At 29.4% G+C, this 24,691-nt stretch overlaps 2 protein-coding genes across 2 annotated transcripts; one reads left to right on the top strand and one right to left on the bottom strand.

Moving 5' to 3' along the window:
* The first annotated feature begins 10,922 nt into the window (after positions 1-10,922).
* On the top strand, positions 10,923-13,285 carry LOC104881992 (F-box protein SKIP8-like). The gene is made up of 2 exons (XM_010663869.3): positions 10,923-11,184; positions 12,923-13,285. The coding sequence occupies exons 1-2, from the start codon at positions 10,951-10,953 to the stop codon at positions 12,992-12,994; spliced, it is 306 nt and encodes a 101-aa protein (XP_010662171.1). The 5' UTR covers positions 10,923-10,950; the 3' UTR covers positions 12,995-13,285.
* Positions 13,286-20,555: 7,270 nt separating this feature from the next.
* On the bottom strand, positions 20,556-23,449 carry LOC100244230 (cytochrome P450 89A2). The gene is made up of 2 exons (XM_002268295.4): positions 21,809-23,449; positions 20,556-20,730 (listed from the first exon to the last, which is right to left on the bottom strand). Exon 1 carries the CDS (start codon positions 23,400-23,402, stop codon positions 21,852-21,854), a length of 1,551 nt encoding a protein of 516 aa, XP_002268331.1. The 5' UTR covers positions 23,403-23,449; the 3' UTR covers positions 20,556-20,730; positions 21,809-21,851.
* Between the last annotated feature and the right edge of the window lie 1,242 nt (positions 23,450-24,691).

Below are 24,691 nucleotides of genomic sequence, written 5' to 3'. Positions count from 1 at the left end.
AGTATTTTATAATATACATATCCAGTCTAGTCAATTAAACCCGTCTTAAGGAATTAAAGGCATATGATTTATATTTTATTCCTCGGCGGGATTTTATTCTATCTATACTCTATTCCAGAGTTGAAGAAAATCAAAGCTATAATTGCAATCCTTAGAAATTATGAAAAATGTTCCATCAAAAATATTTTGATATTGCTTCAACTCATATTCCCAAAAGAAAAATGGATCCTCCTTTAGCAAACAAACTAAATGTATAAATTAAGATAAGAATGATTTATTTTCATGACAACAACGAATTTCAATTAAAAGGGAAAATGTTTCGTACTAATAAATTCGTTGCCATAAGAGTATTCGGAATGTCGTAATGGATGAAAAAGTAAATGTGAAATTTTTTATTCCATTAAAGGAGGATCATATCCCCTAAAAAGGCCAATATTTAAAAAGAAATGATTACAAAAAAAAGGCTATTATGTTGCACAATCAAATAATGTTTTCAAAATCGAATCGATCATTGAATCGGAAAAGTTACCAATTCATGGTTTATTGGTCGAACCGCGATCGAACTAATGACATCCAAAATATACAATTTATAAATTATTAAAATTTAAAATAATTATAAAAATAATAATTTATATATTATTTAAAAATTAAAATTTTATTTATAAATCATAAAATTAGTTTCGAATTAGAATTTTAAATTAAAATCATAATTTTAATTTAAAATTTAAAATTTAAATAAAAAAATTATTTTAAAATTAGAAATTTATTTAAAATTGTAATGTTTTCAATTTTATCAATAAATCCTATCTCATACCATCCATATAAATTCATATAAAATGCATTAAATCAAATTTCATACTATCCATGTAAATCCATATAAAATGTATTTTTTACTTTGTCAATTTGAGCTCCCAATCTCCCATCCTGTGTGAAGACTAATAAATAAATTATTATCGAGTAAAAGTTTTAAAGAAAGTGAATAATTACTTCGTATACGGATTGGGATGACGTCTTTTTCCTTTCCCAAACGCACTGCAGACAAGCTGAAGTTGTATTCTGTGAATGGTGAAGTTGGGCTTCTTCATCGACGCTTCCGAGATCGAATCGATTACAATCGAGGATGAGACGACTACCTGGAATAGGCAGTTTACAAACCGCTGTTGCCGCTAGGTTCTCTTCAATCCCTTGTTTTTCTTAAATATATATATATATATATATATATATATATATATATTGTCCAGTTCGGATAGAACCGATCGATTCATCCTATTCTGATGGAACCGATCAGTTTGTCCGGTTCAGATGGAACTGGTCGGTTCGTTTGGTTCGTCAGTCAAACCGTCAATTCAATTGGTCTGATTCCGATTCAACCTATTGCTGGTCGAATTGACTGGATCGAAACCGTGACCGACCGACGGTCGAACCGGTTAGATCAGGTCGGTTTTTAAAACCATGCAAGTTCTTGTTTGTAAATATATATTGATAATGATTATATTAAAGTTCATTTAAAATAAAATAAAATAGATTAGTGAAAGTATAAAAATCAGTATTATAAGTTTCTTAACAAGTATTTTTTAATATCATTCATATGTATAGACCCCAAAATTTGTCCTAATTTTATCTTTACATTAATTTTTAGCTTAATTTTATTCTTAGTTTTTAAATCTCGATTATGTTTTATATTTTTTGTTCACTCACCATCTAATTATTGGTTTTTATTATTTTGTATGTTATTTTATTATTATTATTAGTATATTATATTATATTTCATTTTTCTTTCTTTTCTCTCTCATCTCTCTTCCTACATTCCCCAACCACCCCACACACTCTTTCTCTCTCATGCCCATACCCTATCTGAGACCCATACCCCTCTTCTCTTCTTCCCATGACACACTCCACCCACTGGTAGAGAGACACAGACGACCCCTATTTTTTTTTTTTTTTCTCCCTTGGAACACCCACTTCCAACACACACCAGTCGACCCCATATATTTTTTTCTTCCGTTTTTCTCTGTCTCCACTCCCTCTTCTTCCTCTTGACACTGCCACACGCCCTCTTTATTTCCTTCCTCTTTTTACTTTTATTTTTTTTTATTTTCTATTTTTATTTCCCAAAAACCCATCAATCTCTCACCGCGGCCAATAGTCGTTGCTGCTGACCCACGACCCCTTCCTATTTTCTCTCATTTTCTCATTTTCTCACTTTCCCATCATACCTATTTTTTATTATTATTATTATTATTATTATTATTATTATTTTTGGTGCAGTGATGGTTTGTGATTTTAGGTTTAATTTATTTAATTATTTATTTATTAAATTGAATTTGGTTTTAATTGTAAATTGGGTTAGCAAAGATTAGGCTTAATTTTGGTTGTGAATTTAGGTTTGTTTATTAAATTAGGTTTTAAAATATGAGATATTAAATTTAGGCCTAATTGGATTTATTTTGATTTATTGTATTTGGACTTGACTAATTGTGCTTGTATTTTGATAATTAATTGGGAAATTTTGCACTATGACTATTGGCATGAGGGTATTTATGTTGAGTTATATTTGCTAATTTGAGCCCATTTTTAATTAACGAAATTTATTGGACTAATTTGAAGTTTGAATTTGGGTTTTGAATATTTGTTTGAGATTTTGTACATATCTTGATATTTAGGGCCTGTTTGGTTGCTGTTTTTGAAAACTGTTCTGGAAAACAGTTTTTGAGAATAGTTTTTAAGAACAGTTTTTGATGTTTTTAAAAAAAAAATTGTGTTTGGGAACTGAATTTTAAAAAACAGTTTTTGTTCTCAAAAACAAAAAAACATGTTTGGTTGAGTTAATAAAATAAAAAATTTAAACAAATAAAATAAAAAACACGTTTGAAAGATGTTTTTTTTTTCTTTTCTAATTAATAAAATATTTTCTTCAAGTAATTTTACATTATAAATTTATAAATAATTTTTAGATATATAGTTCATTTAAATTAAAAAAATTATTTATTTTATTAATTTAAAAATAAAAATATTTTTTATATTTTTTTAAAATAAATCAAACATAATAAAATTATTTTTATTAATATTTTTTTTATTTAATCTTAAAAAGGTATAACATATTCTATTAAATTGAGATAAAATTGTGCTCGTGATTTATTAATTTTTTTTTTTTATCTCTACTAAATCCAAAATGCCACCCACTTCTCTCTCTCTCTCGGGCATCAAAAAGCCCTTTTCTGAAGTTGCCCTCCATCGGGCATCAAGAAGCCCTTTTCTGAAGTTGCCCTCCAGCCAAGAGAATCCCTAAAAGGCCCTATTTTCCTCTGCCACTCTCAATCCTCGCAGGTACTAATCTAATCATGTTATTATTATTATTTTTTTTTTTGCAACCCCCGTTTGATTACCAAGAAAATCCATCCCCCATTCGATTTCCGGGAAATTTCATCCTCGTTTGATTTCCGAGAAAATCCAAGCAAAAACCCCAAGGAAAACCAAAAAAATGGTTCTTTTGCTCCCTGTGTTTTCTGGATCCGTTTTAGGGGTCTCTTTGCTATTGTGCCATTGGATTTAAATTTCACGAACCTTGAATCAAGACTGAGACTGTGCTGGAGAAGAGATGAGAACGGGAAGAAAAAAAAAACACGGAGAACAAGTTGTTTTTTTTTGTTTAATTTTGTTCTGTAAATAGTAAAAAAAACGAGGAAAACAACATTTTGTTGTTCTCTAAACAGTGCCATTTTGAGAACACGGGAAACAACAAAAACAAAAACGACCCTGTCAACCAAACGAGTTTTTGGTGTTTTTTGTTTTCAAGAACAGAAAACAGTTCTTGAAAACACTAAACAAACAGGCCCTTACATTTGATCTATTTTTGTTTTTACATAGGCATATTCTACTATCTTGTTGGATGAGTACGAATTTATGACACGTAAAACACGAAATTTCATGGAAGAAAGTGAGGCTCGAAAAGCTGTAAGAAGACATTGAACTTGTTGTAAGTTTGTTTGGGTACACGTTTTATTTCTCACTTTTATTTGGTTTTATTTTTATTAGTTTCTGTAAATATTTATTTATATATATTTACTTGTTGTATACAGAATTAGATATCGAACAAACTAGATTTTTTTTTTTAAATAAGAGGAATAATTTAGTAAAATTTTTTTAATAAGAAAATAATTTTAAAATGTTCTTCTTAATAAAAGAAAGTTTTTTATTAATAAAAATTTTAAAAAATATTTTAATAAAATCCAAAAAAAATAGAATTTGAAAAATTATTTTTAATAATAATTTTCCCAAAAATTTCTTTGTGTAATAAAACTTGTCCAATTTTTTTTTTTTGTAAATAAAGTTGTCCCAAAAATTAATTTTTAATTAAAAATTCTTTTACAAATAAAGTTTTTTTTTTTAATAATTTGTATAGTAACTTTTTCTTAAATGAAAACAAATTGAAATACTTTTGTAAATAAAATTATAAAAATTCATTCAGTTTTTTTGTAAAAACAAGTAAAAATAGTTTTTGTACTAGAATTGAAATTTTGTAATAAATTCTTTTGATATAATAAGTGTAAATAACTTTTCTGAAAAATTAAATACAAATGAAATTGAATCAAATCACTTGAAGAACATATTTTGTAAATAAATAAATTGAAATCACTCATTCAAAATTGTTTTTAATAAAATCCTTTAAGATTTCTTGAAAACTATTTTTTAAATATTTTTTATTTAGTTCAATAAATCATTTTGCATAATTCTCTTGTTATTTATTTTGTGTATTATTTCACAATTTTATGCTAAACTTCAAATTCTTCGATTTGATAATGGTGGGGAATATGATAATGCACAATTTCACAGATACTTTTAGGAACATGGTTTGCATCATGAGGCATTTTGTTCTTAAACACCACAACAGAACGGTGTTGCAGAGCGCAAGAATAGACACATCTTGGAAATCACTCAAGCTCTCTTGACTGCTGCTTATGTCCCTAAACGATTTTGGCCAAATGCAGTAATGATTGCTGTATACTTAATGAACCAACTGCCATCATGAGTTTTGCACTACAAAACCCCTCTTCAAGTTCTCGCACAATATGTGACGTTACCATCAGTTCTAATGCTTCATCCAAGAAAGTTTGGTTGTGTTACATATGTTCATATACATAAGAATCAACGAACAAAGCTTGATCCATGTGCTGTCCGTTGTGTTTTTCTTGGCTATGCAGCTCACAAGAAAGGATACCGATGTTACGATCCAGCTACAAGGTGACTCTATACCACCATGGATGTCACCTCTATTGAATAAGAGAATTTCTTCACATCTCAATCTTCCCGCTCCTCTCTTCAGGGGGAGATGATGAGTGAAGAGCAGAATTGGGAAAATTGGCCAGGCTTCGAAGAAAATTCAAATGATATAGGGGAGGTTCAGCCAAGAGAACCAATGGCAATACTGATAGATCAAAGAGGAGAAGTTGAAAATGTTGAGCATGTCGAAGCAGAGATCGAACAACAACCATCAAGAGTATATCAAAATGGAGAAGTTACGGAAATTGAAAGTGAATAGCCCTTCCATGACTTGACAGTACCACAATCAGATCAATCTCCTAAGAATATTCCTGAGGTACAAGTTCTAAACTCTCCTCACAATATTTCTGATGGCTATAAACTATCTTTCAGGCATAACCGCGAGCAACCACCAAACCGTTGTTCACCCGATCATGGAATGAGCAAGTCAAAGTACCCAATTGCCAACCATATCTCAACTCAAAAATTGTCTGAACCTCTCAAGGTATTGGTTCATAAATTATCTGCAGATGGTGTTCTTGATACAGTGAGTGAAGCCATGAATAATCCCAAATGGATCCAAGCAATAGAGGAAGAGATGAAAGCATTACAGAAAAATGATACTTGGGTGCTTGTGCCATTGCCTAAGGGGAAGAAAACTGTGGGATGTCGATGGGTGTTCTCTGTCAAACACAAAGCAGATGGATCAGTTGAAAGATATAAAGCAAGGCTCGTTACAAAGGGATATACTCAGACATATGGGGTAGATTATCAATAAACTTTCTCACTTGTAGCAAAATTAAATACTGTGAGAGTACTAATCTCTCTTGCTGCAAACTTGGACTGGCCGTTGCACCAATTTGACGTCAAAAATGCCTTTCTCCATGGGGATCTTGAAGAGGAGGTGTACATGGACATTCCATTGGGTTTTGTTTCTTCGACACAAGGGAAGGTAGTTTGCAAGTTACAAAAGGCATTATACGGATTGAAACAGTCTCCTAGAGCATGGTTTGGATGATTTAGCCTTGCCATGAGAAAGCACCGTTTCAAGCAAAGTAATTCAGATCATACTCTCTTCTTGAAGCACCAACGGGGGAAGGTAACAACTCTAATAATCTATGTTGATGATATGATAATTACAATAAATGACGAGGAAGAAATCTCTAAATTACAAGAGCATTTAGCAACTGAATTTGAGATGAAAAATCTTGGAGGGTTGAAGTATTTTTTGGGGATTGAAGTAGCTCGATCAAAAAGAGGCATATTTCTATCCCAAATGAAGTACGTGCTTGACTTGTTGTCTGAAATAGGAATGCTTGATTGTAGACCTGCTGATACACCAGTTGTTCAAAACCATGGCTTGGGAGAATTTCCTAACTAGACCCCTACCAATAAAGAAAGGTATCAACGCCTTGTGGGAAAGCTGATATACTTATCTCACACACGGCCTGATATTGCTTATGCGATGAGCTTGGTGAGTCAATTCATGCATTGTCCTAGTGAATATCATATGAGTGCAGTGATTTGTATTTTACGGTACTTGAAGTCTTCTCCAGGAAGAGGACTGATGTTCACAAAAAACCAACATCTGCACATTGACGGCTATACGAACGCAAACTGGACAAGGAACATTACTAACAGAAAATCTACATCGGGCTACTTCACATTTGTGGGAGGCAATCTGGTCACTTAGAGGAGTAAAAAACAGAATGTAGTTGCTTTATCTAGTGTAGAGGTTGAGTTTAGAGGCATGGCTAAAGGATTGTGTGAGCTACTTTGGTTAAAAAGATTATTGGAGGAAATTGAGTGTTCATCTTAGGATACAATGAACCTGTTTTGTGATAATAAGGCAGCCATAACAATCGCGCACAACCTAGTTCAACATGACCACACCAAACATGTTGAAGTGGATTGGCATTTCATCAAGCAGAAGCTCGAAGACAAGGTCATTTAGTTTCCTTTTGTGAAGTTAGAAGATCAACTAGCAAATATTCTTACAAAGGTTGTCTCTAGCAAAATATTTCACAACTCACTTGACAAATTGGGCATTGATGATATCTATGCAGCAACTTGAGGGGGAGTATTGACGTGAGTTGTTGAAGGAGCAATTATAGAAATAAAAATATTCTAGTTACCAAGTTAGTTTTATTTCACTACAAGAAATAGGAAAATTAGTGACGAAGTTTTAATGTGGGAAAAAAAATTTGTCACTAAATGTTATTATTAGTGACAAAATTTAAAAATCGTCGCAAAATTTATTAGGCGTAACAAATTTAGTGACAAAAATGTAACTTTTGTCACAAAAAAATATTGACAGTGAGAAAGTCATGCTAGTAAGTTATTCATGAAATTTTTTTGCAACAATAATGAATATTTAGTGACAATTATTTTGTCGCAAGATATATTTTTCACAACAAAATATTTTATTGAAATTTTTATTACTAAAGAATATTATAAAATTTTAGGGATAAAATTTGTTTGTCGCCTATTGTTATTTTGCAACATGGTATAAAATATTATTTTAAAATTTATTTCATATGATATATTAATAATTAAGATTAGATAATACTTTATAATATTCAAACATATTTTATTTTAATATCTTACAATCCACATATTTATTGAAAATATAAATTTTTTATTTTTATAATTATATATTGATTTAGGTTACACACATATGACTCTTAGTTGTTGGATTACATAAAATGAGTTGAATAATTTGATATAATATTTTTGTTTGTGAAATCCTTTTATATAAATTAGAATCTACATTTTATTACACATTAAATATATTTTTCAAATAATGTTACATTCAAGGATTAAAATGTTACCAAATATAAAAGCTTTCAATATTTCGCCATTTTTTCCAACCCCAAAATTCGCTCCAAAATTTTGGAGTTGGGTATTCGAACCCCAAATAAAAGTTTAAATATTCACCCACCCATCATCAAGGTAACTTAACATTTGTTATATGGTATGATACCTATTAAATATAAAGACTTATAAATTAAAAAAAAAATGAAAAATTTACATATGTATTAAAAAGAAATATTTTAATAAATAATTAATAATTATTTTATAATTAAATGAAAATATTCCAACATGAAAATAATCATAATAATTTTCTTTACAAATCTTTTTTTCTATATCATTAATATATTAATTAAATATTAAAAAAAGTATATGTAATCATCATTTATTTTGTATTATTAAATACAATTGAATCAAATGAATCTTAATTTAATATTAAATATATATTTTTAATTCAATTTAAAATTTGAACTCAATTTTTTTTAAATTATATATTTTTATATTTATATTATTACTTATATTATATTAAATATATATTATATTTATAAAATAATATATATATATATATATATATATATATATATATATATATATATATATATATAATTAATTTAATAGGATTAAAAAGGACTAAAAATTTAAAAATTATTAAATATTAAATTTAAAATATTTTATTAATAATATATAATATATTTTTTGTCATATGGTTGCCCCAAACCCCAACCAAAAACTTCAAATGCTCACCCACCCACGATCAAGCTAACTTAGCTTTGGATATAAAGAATGACACCTATTAAATCTAAAGACTTATAAAGGAAAAAATGAAAATTTTCTTTATATATTAAAAAGAATTATTTTAATAAATAATTAAATAAAAATATTCCAACATGAAAATAATCATAATAATTTTCTTCACAAATCTTTTTTTCTATATCATTAATATATTAATTAAATGTTAAAAAATTTATATATAATCGTCATTTTATTTTGTATTATTAAATACAATTGAATCAAATGAATCTTAATTTAATATTAAAAATATTTTTTAATTCAATTTAAAATTTGAATTCAATTTCTTTTATATTTATATTAAATATATAATATATTTATAAAATATATAATATATATAATATTAATTAATTTAATAGGATTAAAAAGGACTAAAAATTTAAAAATTATTAAATATTAAATTAAAAAAAAATATATATATATATATATACAATTATTATTTATTTTCTATTATTAAATATAATTGAATCAAATGAATCTTAATTTAATATTAAATGTATTTTTTTAATTCAATTTGAAATTTGAATCCAATTTTTTTATATTACATATTTTATATTTATATTATATTAAATTTATATTATATGTATAAAATATATAATATTGATTAATTTAATAGGATTAAAAAGGACTAAAAATTTAAAAATGATTAAATATTAAATTTAAAATATATTTTTTTCCGCCGTCCCAAAATTTGGCTCCAAATTTTTAAAGTTGGGGGATTCGAACCCTCAACCAAAAGTTTAAATACTTCTCTGCCCACCATCAAGCTAACCTAACCTTGTTTCATGATATTACACCTATTAAATATAAAGACTTATAAAATGAATCTTAATTTAATATTAAATATTTTAAAACTAAACATAATATAATCAAATGTAATAATATCAAAAAAAAAAAAAAAGGTATTCTAGCACAAATGTTTAGGTTTTAAATGTCTAGCTAGTCATATATAAAGTGAAAGATAAAAATCATTTATTACTAATATTATGTAACTCTTCTATCATAATATTCATTATTGATCCACTTTCAGAAAGTTTAATCTATTACTGATAAAATCTCCAACAATGCTACAATGAGACTAAAACAAAAGTTGTTATATTTATATTTAAAATTAATAAATTATTTTTATATAATATTTCAAATTGATAATTTTACTGATTTTAATATTCTTATATAAAGATTCAATTTAGTCGTTTCAATTCTAACCTTAGTTACTTTCTTATAAAGCATAAACATATATTCCATGTATTCTCTACATGTACTTTCCTCCATACTAACACTTGTAATCTTGAAATTTTTTTTCCTTCTCCTAATCCTTCCTAAGACCTAATACCCTCCCTTAGTAGTATAAATTATTATTCTTAATCATTATTATTAATTAAAATCATATTATTTAATTATTTTATTGTGTCAAAAACAATAAGGTATTTAAAATCAAGGATAAATTTGTAAAACTATTAATAAAAGATAAAGATGTTACATATAAATGACAAATATATTTGTAGACCCCAAAATTTGTCTTAATTTTATTTTGTATTGATTATGAACCCAATTTTATACTCAATTTTCAATTTTAAGACTTTTAATTGTTTTGACCCACTCTTCCCTTTAAATCTGCCAAATTTTATACTTAGTTTTCAATTTTAAGATTTTTGATTGTTTTGACCCACTCATCCCTTTAAATTATTATTATTATTATTATTATTTGTAAACCTCAAAAATTGTCTTAATTTTATTTTGTATTGATTTTGAACCCATTTTTTTATTTTTGTATTTCAAATTTAAATATATTTGATATTTTTTGTCCATTCATCCCTTTTTAAGTTTATTTTTTGTTATTATTATTATTAGTTATTTTATTCCATTTTTATATTTTTATTATTATTTTCTTTTTCTCATTTTTCTTTATCTTATTATTAATATTTTATTATTTTTTCTCTCTCCTCACTTTCTCCTCCAAAACCCTAACTTCCCGCCGCCCCCCTCTCTTTTTCCCTCCCTTCTTTTTTCCTTTTCCCTCCCATTCTTCTTTCTTCTCCCCCCCCCCCCCCGAAAAAAAAAAAAAAAAAAACCCTACTCTCTCAACCAGCAATGGCGGCTGCGGCGACGTACTTGAACGGTGGTGCAGAGGAGATGCAAGATAGGGCTCTAGTGGTATCGGAGCGGCAGACGGGGGCCTCGATGATGGAGCAGTTGGTGCCGGAGATTACGACTCATGCACTGAGTTACTTGGATTATCCGAGTCTATGCCGGCTTTTGATGACCAATTCGTTAATGCGGAAGGCTGCGAATGATGATAATGCATGGAAAGCACTCTATCACAAGGTGATTTCTTTGTTCTTTGCCATGCATGTTTGTATTTAGAACTTATTTATGTTTGTTTCTGTTGAATTTCGAGTTTCTTGTGGTGTTATTCAACTAATTTATCTGCAATTATCTCACTCCAAGATTTGAAGCGCTTGTAATCTTGATTCTTTTTTCTTTGGTTGTTGAGAAACTAAGGAAAAAGAATGCATATACCTTCTTCTTTTTTTTGCTTTGATAGGCTGTGGAAAAGGAAATTTTGAATCTTGGATTTTTAATATTTGGAGCCTGAAGAGACAAAATCCTCTGTAAAACTAGGCTAATTCAACAATTTGGTTTGGTTGAACCATTATACAAAAACAACTTCTTATATCCGTTTACTTAATTTATTATAAGAAGGAATTTTTTTTAGCAAAATAATTTTGGAGATTTAGTTTGCATTCTAGGATTCTTTGGGAAAGGTTCATTTTGTCAATTTTCATGTATGTCAGTGTAATATAGGACTTATTGATATGTTTCTATGGTCTTATGGGTTGGATTATTGTAAGGCAAATTGGGGCTGTGTTTGCACTTTTAGATTTAAGATCAGTGTTTGTAGAGGGGGAAGAGAGAGTATGTGTAGTTTGGGATAGATTGGTGATGTAGGGAGGAGCATTTTAAAATTTTCCTCAATTTAGTTCCCAATTCTGCTTATAAAATGCTCTTTTCCTCCAATATTTCACCCATTTTCTAGTTTATAGTCTTAAACCTGTTGCTTTAGTAGGTATGTGATTAATTGGGAAATAATTGTGGATTTGGATATTGAACTTAGTATTGTTATTATTATTTCAGTTGGGCTTTAATATATGCATTGGTTTGGGCCTTGGATATTTAACTTATTGATTTTGGGCTTTTGGTTAATTTTGGGTATTATTAATGTTAAATTTGCATTTATTTGATTTTAATATTGTGTAAATTTTGGGTTGTTTTGATAATTGTATTTAGATATTGGGTTAATTTGGACATTGGGTATATTTGGTTAATTTAAATATTGTGTGTGAATTTTGGGGTTAATTTGAATGTTGATTTGAATATTGTGTTTAAGTTTTTGGTTAATTTGAATATTGTGTGTAAAGGGGTTGGATTTAGATGATTTTGGGATTTTATTTTGAATGATTTAATTTTAAGTTAACATGTTTTTAATTTGTATTGATTAATTATTGTGTATTGAATTTGTATTTTAATTTGAAATATTAAATTTGGGCCTAATTATTTTCATTTTTTAGATTTGGGCTTTGAATAATTGTATGGACTTTTGGGCTTGGACATTTTTATTGAATATTGGGTTGAGATATTTATATTGGATGTTGGGCTTGGATATTGTTATTATTATTTGATTTGGACTTTGGGCATTTATATTGGATAGTGGGTTTGGGTATTGTTATTATTATTTGATTTGGGCTTGAACATTTGTATTGTATATTGGGCTTGTCAGGTTTGGATATTTATATTGGTTATTTGGGCTTGGAACTCATTACTATTTCATGTGGGCTTTGGATATTTGTATGGAATTTTGGATATTGGGCTTGAACATTTATATTAGATATTGGGCTTGGGTTATTATTGTAGCTTTTGGACTTTGGACATTTGCATTGTGCCTCAGGCATTTAATAAAAATAGGATGAGAGTTAGACGTTTAAATTTTATTTGAATGTATTCATGGAACTTTCATTTATTCAATTAATTGTATCTCACACAATTTGACTTTCCTTATTTGTAGAAAAAGAGTTGGAATTACAAAGGCAAACTAATGCTAGAAAGTGCTCAAGCCTTCATAGAGGTTGAAATATGAACATAACTATGAGGCTCGAGATTTGGATATATCAAGAGTCAGAGTTCATGAACCTTGATTACCACATCCTTATCAAGATTTAGATGGATTGCATCAAATAAACCTCGAGAGTTGATGTATATTTTAGTTTTTTTACTTGTGTTTTTTTAATTTTATAAAATTTTGCACATGTAAATATTTTTAGTTTGTTATTTTTCTTTTTGTTTTGGAACTTATCATATTTTTCAAATATGGATTGTAATGTTTGGTACCTTTATTTGTATATGTGGATATAACAAATATTCTTTTGTATTGGTGGCAATATTATCAATTATATATTAATTTGACCTATCTTATCACATAATTTAATTATTAAATCAGGTGTTATAATTTTATAAAACTTAAGCAATGTAATATTAATTGAATAAGATATGATTTAATTTAAAATTATATATATATATATATATAACCTTAACCATTGGTAACAAAATAGGGTTTTGTAACAAAATCTATTTACTAACAAAAATATCAATTTTGTTGTTGGTTTTTTTTACCAATTGGCGACAACTTAATTTTCACTGAGTATATTTAGCAACAAAAGTTTAAATATTTAGCAACAAATTTTTTCATCATAAAAAATTATTAGACACAATTTTTTTTCTCTGTATAATTTTCGAGACGAAATATTTAATTTGTTGCTAAAACTTTTCGCGACGAGGAATTGGCGACATCCATGAAACGAAAGAATTTTCATCGCAAAATTTATTTGGCGACAATATTATTATCTTCTGCGACAAAATTTATTGTCACTAATAATCAATTTTATTGTAGTGATTTGATTGTAAATCATCTAAGATTGTAGTCTAAATTAGTGTGATTAGTTTCTTCCAAATTAACTTCATGTACAGGTTAATTTGATTGACTTTCATCCATCACATAAATGAGAAAACATAACTGCATATCTTTAATATTTTAAAATTATTATCACCATTAAATTATACATTTTATCAATTTCTTAATACTCTTAATAAAATCAGTCATTATTTTTTATTTTATACAATGACAAGTGATATTAAATACTAATTTATTTATTAAGTGATTAATTAAAATTCATCTTAGCCCAGTTGGGTGATTGACCATCATTGAGATGTGATCTATTAGTCTTTGGTTGAATGGTCTTTGATTTTTGTTTTATATTCTTCAACTATGGTATAATCTAATTTTCCATATATAAGTAAAAAATTATAAGTACTCATTTGTAATAGATACTAAACCTTCGTTTAGGTTATATTTGATTCCCAAAAAATTATTAAGAAAATTTATTTATTTTTTTCACTATTTTTATCATAAACAATATAAAAGAGAATCAGCTGCAATTAAAAATTAGCTAAACATTTATATATTTTTAAATTATATAATCTTTATATAGAAAAATAAATAAATAAAATGAATTAAAAGAGCCATACAAAAATAATTTATTAACCTTAAATTTGTTTAGTTTTTTTTTTTCCTCTAATATTCATAAACCAAATATAGCATTAGTGAATGACTTATTTAATTAAAAAGGTTATTGAAAACCTAATTTTGGAAATATAACCCTTCATTATTTTTTTGGCATCATTTTAAAAAAACACTCATTTTTTTCTTATAAAATAATTATTTCTTTTAAAGCATTCATGTAAATACTTAAAATAATCAAGGGTATTTATATATATAAAAAAATGAGTTACTCTTCAAATATAAGGATTATTTTCATCATTTTTAACTAATTAGGTTTTAATAAATTGAGTAAATCTCAAGATAGTTTTAATACTTGATCTTTCATTTGAATTAGAATTGCCAAGTAGTTACTCACTAATGATAATCACCAATGTTACAACATAATTTCAAAGAGTCTTATCATACAAGATATTAAAATAAATTAATTTTCTTTTCCTAGTTGTCCACTTTATTTTTTATGCTAATAATATTATTTTTTTTAAATCAATAAGGAGAAAATTTGACATTTGACATATAATTAGTCAAATAGTATTGAGTAAAATTATCATTAAAATCTTTTATAATGTTATTATTAAGTGATATCATGAGCTCTGAAATGTTACATTGCTTGGTTGAATAAATGTTTTATATTTTATATAAAATTTTGTATAATGCTACAAAATATAATGTACAAGAAATTGTATTGAATATTTTAAAAATATCACTCAATTTTATATTAGTATAAATAAATTTAAATTATATTAGTGACAAAAATTTTTTTGTATTACTCAATTACATTAATACTATATTGCAAAATTAAATTATATTAGAAAATTAATAATTATTTATTTATTTTTCAAATAATCATAAATGATTTAATAATATGGAATGAAGGGTATTCATTTACATGGTAAATTACATTTATATTTGAATCAATCTTACTTCATTATATCATGTAGATTTTTTATTTTATAATATTCTACAATTAAATTACAATAGGAAATCAATAATTATCAAAACAATAAATTGGTTCACTAAATTATTTTTGTATGGTATAGAAATATAAAGTACATTTATATGGTAAAATTTATATGGTATGAATATTGTATTTTTAATTTATGTTTTTACCTTATAATATTACAAAATTAAATTACATTAGAAAATTAATAATTATTTTTTTTTTCAAATAATCATAAATGATTTAATAATACGGAATGAAGGGTATGCATTTACATGGTCAATTACACTTATATTTGAATCAATTTTACTTCATTATATCATGTAGATTTTTTATTTTATAATATTCTACAATTAAATTACAATAGGAAATCAATAATTATCAAAACAAACTTTTTAAAAAGAATTTTTTTTATAAAAATATTCATTTATTTAACTATTATTTATTTTAATTAAAAAAAACATATAAATAAGTGGAAAACAAAAAATGATGAACTTAGGTGAGATCGTGTTTATTGCTTTTTTAGTAAAATTTATTTTTATATGGTAACAATATGAAACATATAAGTGAGTGGAAAATTGAATATTATAATTCTTATATAAATGTGTTTATATATATTTAATTTGAAAAGTAAGTTGTTTTCCTTTTATACATGGTTAGGTTAAAATTTCAAAATGGCCTCAAAACATGATATTGGTTGGGAGCATGCAGAACCTATTGGTGGTAGTAGAAGAACCACAAAGTGTATATATTGTGGGAAAGTTATACATGGTGGTATAACAAGATTAAAGCAACACATCACATATATATTCAGACAAGTGGAAGGATGTCCACGTGTATCGATAGAAGTGTCACATAGTGTTAGACAATATATGTCTAATACTTCAAAAGAAAAATCACAGTTAAAGAAAAAAAAAAGACTTTTGAGTTCCTTAAATAGAGAAAATTTCTATGAAATTAATGAGGGTGATTCTGATGATGAAATTGAGGAAGTTGCTATGGCTAATTTTGAAAGAAGACAAATGAAACAAGTAATGAAAGAAAGTCGTCGAATTTTTGAAGAATGTGGACAAGAGCATCAGAAATGTGGTAGTTACTCACAACCTTCTAATGCTAGGATTAAGCGTGGACTGACACGTAGCTTCAGTGTAAGAGAAGAAGCTAGCATACCTCCAAAAGGAATGGATCCTACATGTTCCCATCAAAGCAGAAATCAATAAAAAGCTTTTTTTCTACTGAAGGCATGAAGAAAGTGGGTAAAGCTATTTCTAAATTCTTTCTCTTTAATGCAATACCCTTTAATGCAGCTAACAGTGGGCCTTACTATCAATCAATGATTGATACCATAGCAGAAGTAGGTTCAGGCATCAAGGGTCCCACGGGATACCAAATTGGAAATACATATTTGGAAGAGGAGATGTAAGAGCTTGAGGTATACATAACAACATTGAAGGCTAAATGGCCTATATATGGGTGCACAATCATGTGTGATGGTTGGAGTTCTAGGACTAGAAAGTCTATCATCTATTTCATGATTTATTGTGATAGAAGTATGATATACCATTCTTCAGTTGACAGTACCAACATACCTAAGACAGTAAACTACATCTTTTTCCTTATGGATAAAGTTGTAGAGGAGGTTGGGGAGGAAAATGTTGTTCAAGAGTCACTGATAATGAGGCATGTTTTAAAGCAGTCGGTATGTTGTTGATGGAGAAGCGGAAGCATTTGTTTTGGTCTCCTTGTGTAGCCCACTATATTGATTTAATGCTTGAAGATATTGCAAGCATGAAACAGATTAAGGAGACATTAGATCAAGCTAAGATGATCACATGATTTATTTATAATAGCTTGAAAGTAGTGAATCTGATGAAAGTGTTCACCAAGGATAGAGATCTATTAAGTCCAGGAATAACCCGTTTTGCCACTGAATTCATTTCACTTGAGAGTCTTATACGTTATGAGGCTGATTTGAAGAGAATGTGCACAACAAATGAGTGGTGTGAATTTAATAAAGATAGGAGCAGAAAAAGTCTAAGAGATAAGGTATCCAACCTTATCTTAATTGATCGATTTTGGAAAAAGACAGGAGAAGTTCAAACCATCATGGAACCTCTCGTCAAAGTATTGAAATTGGTTGATCAAAATAAAAAACCCACACTATCAATCTTTTATGAAGCAATGGATAGAGCTAAATTCGTTATCAAGGCATCAGTCAAGCAATGGGAAAAGTATTGGGAAGTCATTGATAGAAGGTGGGAAGGTCAATTACACAGACATTTGCATGCTGCAGGTAATAAAAAAATTCTTTATATATATTTTTTATTTTTTTCAAGTACAAATTATTATAAACTGATCATTATTTAACTTATGGCAGCATATATTTTTAAATCCAATGTTCCAATATTCAAAGCATTTCTCCAACCATCCGAAAATTAAACTTGGATTAAAGGAGGTTATCAAGAGATTAGAGCCAGATTTGAATAGACAAGCAAAAGCTATTAACGAGGTATAATAATAGTTTGTGACCTTTATATAATGCATTTTGTATATGTAATGTGCATTAACAAAAAAGAAAATGTTAATGATGTAGGTGAAATTATTTGTTGACGGCCAAGAAGAATTTGGAAGTGTACTTATAAATAAAGCAATAAATCAATCTCTTCCAAGTACTCAATACATTTATGTCTATTAAAAATAAGAAATTATCATCATTTTTTGTTAAATATATCATAGTGATTAATAAGTATGCATTTTCTTTATTATAGCTGAATGGTGGAACAACTATAGCGACGAAGGTCCACATCTACAAAAGATTGTTGTTAAAATTTTAAGTCAAACTTGTTCTTCATCAGGTTGTGAAAGAAATTGGAGCACATAGTCATTCATTCATACAAAGTTGCGCAACCATTTGACAATGAAAAAGTTGCATAAGTTAGTTTATGTGCACTACAATATCGAGTTAAGAATTTGATGCAAGAGCGAAGCAATGAAGATTTATACAATCCAATTGATCTGAATCATGTCTTTAATGATGATGATATATTATATGAGTGGATATGAGAAGGAAATGAGCCTATTTTATCATCTGATAATTTGGATTGGTTGGATAAAGGTCTTCCCACTAATGAAGAAGGTAGAAAAAGAGATGTTGATTCCTATCGTGAAGGTAAGGCTTTTAGAACAATTTCTTCAAGTTCTAGTAGTGATGATGGTGACAATAGGGGCAGTAGGCGGGGTGGTGACACTAGTGGAGGCAATAGAGGAGTTGGTGGCACTAGTGAGGGTACTGGAGGAGATGGTAGCACTGGGGGCGATTATGTTAGTCAAGTAGATCCTGGCATGTCATGGGCATAAGGAGGTGAAAATTACTATATCACACAAGATATAGATCATGGATATCGACCAGAGATATGGGAACAATGAAAGCATTTGGAAAGACTAACTACATTTTCCAACGATGATGATTATTCTAATGGGCATGATTATCATAGATCAAATTATCACCATATTGATGAGCACTTACAAAATTTGGGTATAGGATCAAGGCCATATTTCAGAGGGGTAGATGATAGATCATATCACAACTTTAGAGACCGTGATAACTCTTCCAATACTTTTAGTAGAAATGATTTGATCGATTTCCAATGATGCATCCAGAGGGATATTCAAATACTGGAACACAAGCTAGTGACTCATATGGATATGATCAATCTTCTATTAGCAGTAGCATTGCTTATCGAGGTTTTGGATACTATCAATATGGTGTTGATCTTGAACAGCCTTCGAAACCATATTTTCCTGATTATAGATCATCAAGCCAATCATCTCACCCAACATATTCGAGTTATGAACAACTCTTTCAACCATATCCTCACTATGGGAATTGCCACCCCAATTTGTATACTCGTAGTAGGACTGATGATGATGATTTTGAACCCCTTTGTCATTCAACATGGAATTGATTATTGTATTGTATGTTTGTTAGTAAAAATGTTATTATATTTGAAATAAAATAACTTTCTTTTATTAGCATTATCATAAATAACTTTGAGCAGATACTTTTATAACTATTTAAATAATGTTAAATGTGAAACAATTTTATTTTATTAGTTTTTTGAGCTTATTCAATTGTATATATTTTTCTAATGATTTACATAATATTTTTTTATTTTTTTGAATTTTTTAATTAGCTTATTTTACATATCACCCGATACCAAACCGATACACTGAGAACGATATGCCTCGCGACCCTCCGAGTTAGTGACCGATACTGCGACTTTGAACCATGCTCTGTTGGGATATTGACTATAATATTCTTTGATTTATTCCACCTTCCACTCGAGAGTCAAACCCAAGTATTGGTTACCCATTTCATAAAGCTAACCAATTTGACATAATTTTCTTTTAACATCAAATTAGTTAGTGAAACATGGAGGACATGATCATTTTAGATGTCAACGAAATTTAATTGCAAATAAGTGCATGCATATAAGAATATACCCTAATGGAAAAATATTATAAACCAATAAATTGACTCAAGAAAAAAATTTAGGACACTTTCCAATGATAAATTATGCTTTTTAATACTCAAATAATCAAAACATGTTTAACCTATCAAGATTTTGGGCCATTCATGATCAATATCAATCCAAAAACAATATAGTATAATAAAATTTCATAGGTAGTTAGTGATGAGGATAGCTGCTCACATGCACTTGACTAATTCTTGATTTTCTCCCCAATAAAATTTTGAGTATAATTTAACAGAAATATGAATCCATGCTAATAAGTGCATGCATGCATCATAATTAATTGAAAGGTGGTTAGTAAGTATGGTTACTTCTTAATAAATTAATTGAAGAAATGACTTGTTGCAAACATTGATCGACTTAGTCTTATTCAAGTTCCCATCTCTCCAAGAAAATTGAGTTGGTAGGAACTTTAACCTTGCATTAACAATGGATGTTATGCTAGTACTCAGTCATAGCCTAGCTAGGATTCATTCTTGAATGGACAAGTCAAAAATATTAATTGCAGCCTAAGTTATTGATGTGGGTCAAAGCTATCTTTTCCAAGAAGAATATATATCACATATTTCCTCCCCTCAAGCCATGAAAAAGAGCACATGTGTAGAACATAGTATATATAAATGGTCATCCATACTGTCCATTCAAACAGGTGACTAACACATGTCCAATGACAATAAAATGACAACACTCACAAATCTAGGGAACTCTATTAATATCATTTATTTCATATAAAATTTTGCCTGGGAAGGACTTCGACTTTATTCTCCTTACCCATCACTTGGGCTGACCTGCAAGGATGACAGAAAAAAGTTCAGCAAGATTAAATCATTTATTTTATTATCCAATATTAATTAGGATATTAAGCATGTAATTAATGATGTAAGTAATGATCAAAATTAATATGCAATCTTATTGTCATTGCATGCATAAATAAAATCTTCCAAGTATGAATGTTAATAAGATGTTAGCCTCCTTCACCATCACTCTCAACAGGATATATATCTTCTTTCATTGAAAAACTAAATATTTATTACATAATAATAATAATTATTATTATTATTGTAAGGAAAACAATTAAGGTGTCTGTTTGCATACCTTGTTTCTATTTTTATGTTATAATCAGAAACTTTTATATAAAAAGTAATATATAGAGTTATGTTTTTAAAAATCATTTTCAAAAATTTTGAAATTTAAGATAGTAAAAATTCGTTGATACGTCATATTTTTTAAAATCATTATTTTTTTAATATGAATATTAAAGTTTTTATATCTAATATAAAATTTATCATTATTTTTTATTTTAAAAATAAAAAACAAAAAAATATATATTCAGACGAGCACTTTGTATTAATTGATAAATTAAAGAAATCTTCCAACCCTCTTAAGACTAAGGAACAATATTTATTCGTAAACCAATTTAATTATTTAATATAATTTAATGATTTAATTCAAGTAATTGAATACGTTAAATATATTCGATAAAATAAATAATAACATTATTTAAAGCCAAAATTAACTTAACCTAATAAGTAAAAATGATTTTTTTTTCTCTCAATCAAAAATACTACTCTTGAGACATCATTGCCAAAAAAAAAAAAAAAACTCAATTGATTATCAACTTACAATAATAACTATCAATTATATATATATATATCAATTACTTGATATTAATGAAACTAATAAATATGTTTGGATTAAAAGTGTTCAAAAGACTATAAGCGCTTGCTTTATACCATCACTACCAAAAGCACTCTTTAAAGTAATCAAATGTCAAGTCTTGAGTTTTATGAAATGTCAGCTTAATTAGTTGCTCAACCTTGATAATAACCAATATCATCACCTCCCTTGGTTTCATGAAATTTTTACCTTATTCAACAAACCTGCAATATTGCATATGCATTTCTTCATTTCATTTGGCCCTTGGAGAGATGTGAGCCTTCAATGGATTCTGCATCAGCACTGGCAGAAGGGCTGAAACTTTTTTCTCAGAGAGATCAACATCATCTCCATCCACAGCAGTCCATTTGAACTTCCAAATCAAATTGGCCACAAAGTACTCCAAATGAAAAATTCCTAAACCATTACCAGGGCAAACCCTCCTTCCTGCACCGAATGGCATCATTTTGATCTCCTTGCTCCCAGTCACATCGAATGCTTCTACCCCATCTCCAGTCAAGAACCTCTCTGGCTTGAACTCCAGTGGATCTTCCCACACTTCAGGGTTCCATGCGATCTCTGCTACCATGAAAAAGATGTTAGCGTTTTGGGGGATTGTATAGCCACCCAGATTTACATCTTGGTCCACTGCATGAGGCAAGCCGAAGTGTCCAGGAGGATGACGCCTCAAACCTTCCAAGATCACAGCCTTCAAGTATGGCATCTTCTGCAAATCTTCCTGCTTCACCTCGTCCTCTCTTGTGCCCTTAACCCCACTAATCTCTTCAAAGACCTTGGCCTGAATATGCGGGTACTTCACCAGGTTTGCCATGATCCACTGCAGCGATGTGTAAGTAGTATGTGTCCCTGCGTTGAGAAACTCGGAGCACAAACTAACCAGTTCGCTGTCATTGAGCTTCCTCTTCTCGTCAGGCAGTTGCAGATCCAGCAAAGTATCAACGTAGACAGTTATACGACTGCTGTCTTCATTGTCGGAATCTTCTTGTTGTTTGCTTTGTAATTCCTCCTTCAAGCGCTCTCTGGCCCTTATAAGAGGGATCAGCACATTTTCTTGATGCTTGCGTAGCTGCAGGAACTTCTCCCAACGCTTCCGAAACAAGATCTTTCCTATGGTAGGCCAGAAATTGAGCATATTGAAGGTGCCAAAACCGGCCAAAACTCGCAGCTGAGCAGCTTCGATTTCTCTCACCTTCTCCTCCTCAAGCTGATCCCCGAAGCACATCAGAACCAGCAAGCAAAACATGGCGAAGTGGAAGTCATCCACCACGCGTACCACCCCATCTCCGGTTTCAGAGCTCCTGAGAAGCCGAGAGAAGAGAATCTCCAGCACCCATTTGCGGGCTCGGGAGTACGCTTTTAGGCGCAAGGGGTTGAGGATTTCTGTAGTGAGGTTGCGGCGGAGGAGGCGCCAGGTGGGACCGTAACCGGCGGAGCTCACGTTGTGCTGGTTGCTGCCAATAACTTTGTTGGTAACCGGAGGAACGGGGCGGTGGGCGAAAACTGCAGCGTTTTGAACTAACGCTTCGTGAGCCAGGGAGGCACTCGCGACGAAGATTGCTGGGCTGTTGCCAAGTGGGAGGGAGACGATTGGACCATGCTTAGCGTGAAGGTTTCTGAGGATTGGCTCAAGTTCTGTGTAAGATTTCCGAAGCCATAGGTAGCTGCTGATGATTGGAAAGGCAAAGGGTCCAGGAGGGAGCTTCTTCTTGGGCATGGAGAAGAGCAATGGGAAGAAGAAAGCAGCAATGCAGAGAGAGACGAGGACCCCGAGCCAGGTCTCCATTGTTGGCCTTAGATCTTCTTCGGTTGCTAACAAGATATATAATGGCAAGCTACCATATGGGAGACTTTGTTCCACATTGAATAAAATACTGCTAAAATTATTAAAATTCTTCAAATAAGATATCATATCAAATATTTTTATTTGAAAATTTTAATAAAAAAAAAATATTTGACTTTTTAATTGAAAATTATAAATATAATTTTATATATATATAGAAATCATCATTTCACACCATGCTGACTTCGAATATATAATAAATAAAAAAAACATGTTCGTGAATCATATGTTACCTGACATAGTGATCAAGTATCCTTGAAATCAACTTCCTTTTTCTTCTCAAAATGGTTTTCATAGGTGGGATAGTTCAATAATTTGGGAGCTTCCTGATATCTTCTATGGATGGAATTTAATAATTCTGTCACATATACATCTTGCGAGTTAGAAGTCTCGTTATTTCTCGTGCTTTCTTTTTCTCTGATATTTATTTCTCACTACAAGAAAGTAAGTTTATAGTTGCGGTCAAATTCCGGCACTGCAAGTAGGAAAATTGCAGTCAAATTCCGGTAGCTGCAAGTAGGAGAATTGTGTTATAAAATTTAGATGCGAACAAAATAGACGGCGGGCAAAGCACGACTTCTTGGGGCTGGGTGATGGCTACTGGGCTTCACTAGGAAAACAATAATGCTTAAAAAATAAAGGTTGTGAGGATAGAAGAAGCCATTTCATCCTTCATCTTTCGACGGCACTATGAAATTAATAAAGAATTGCATCTTTACAGCAAGTTTAAGTTCTGTGTCGCACCACTGTGAATGCATCTCACTATTTTCCTTTTTCACAGCTCTGACTTTCCACTTCCATTTCCTGATTTCTGCTTCATCTTCTGTGTTTGGTTCCTCTGGTAAAGGAACCTGCCATACCCAAAGGATTGAGTAGTCAAATCCACTTTGAATTACATCAAATTCATGTCCATTTTAAGTTGCCAAAAGTTGTGTACGCAAACGAATAAGCATACCATATGAATTCATTACATGCCTCCCTTGAAAAGGTGGTTGCAGCTATCCGCTGCTGTAAGGAATTCGGCCATAGATAGAAAAGAACTTGCAGTGTGATTCCTGAGTGAGAAGTGAACCACCGAGGCCTCTTTGATAACTATTTTGGAAAGCAATTCTTAAAAATAGTTTTTGAGTATATCTGATTTTTTTAAAACAAAACTATGTTTGAAAATCTAAAATATTTTTTAACATGTTTTTAATATTTTTGAATATATTTTAAAAATAATTTTTATATTT

The sequence above is a fragment of the Vitis vinifera genome, chromosome 16 (genome assembly GCF_030704535.1).
Source record: "Vitis vinifera cultivar Pinot Noir 40024 chromosome 16, ASM3070453v1".
NCBI lineage: Eukaryota > Viridiplantae > Streptophyta > Magnoliopsida > Vitales > Vitaceae > Vitis > Vitis vinifera.
Note: the sequence above shows the minus strand (reverse complement) of the source record. Positions and strands in the feature narration are given on the sequence as shown.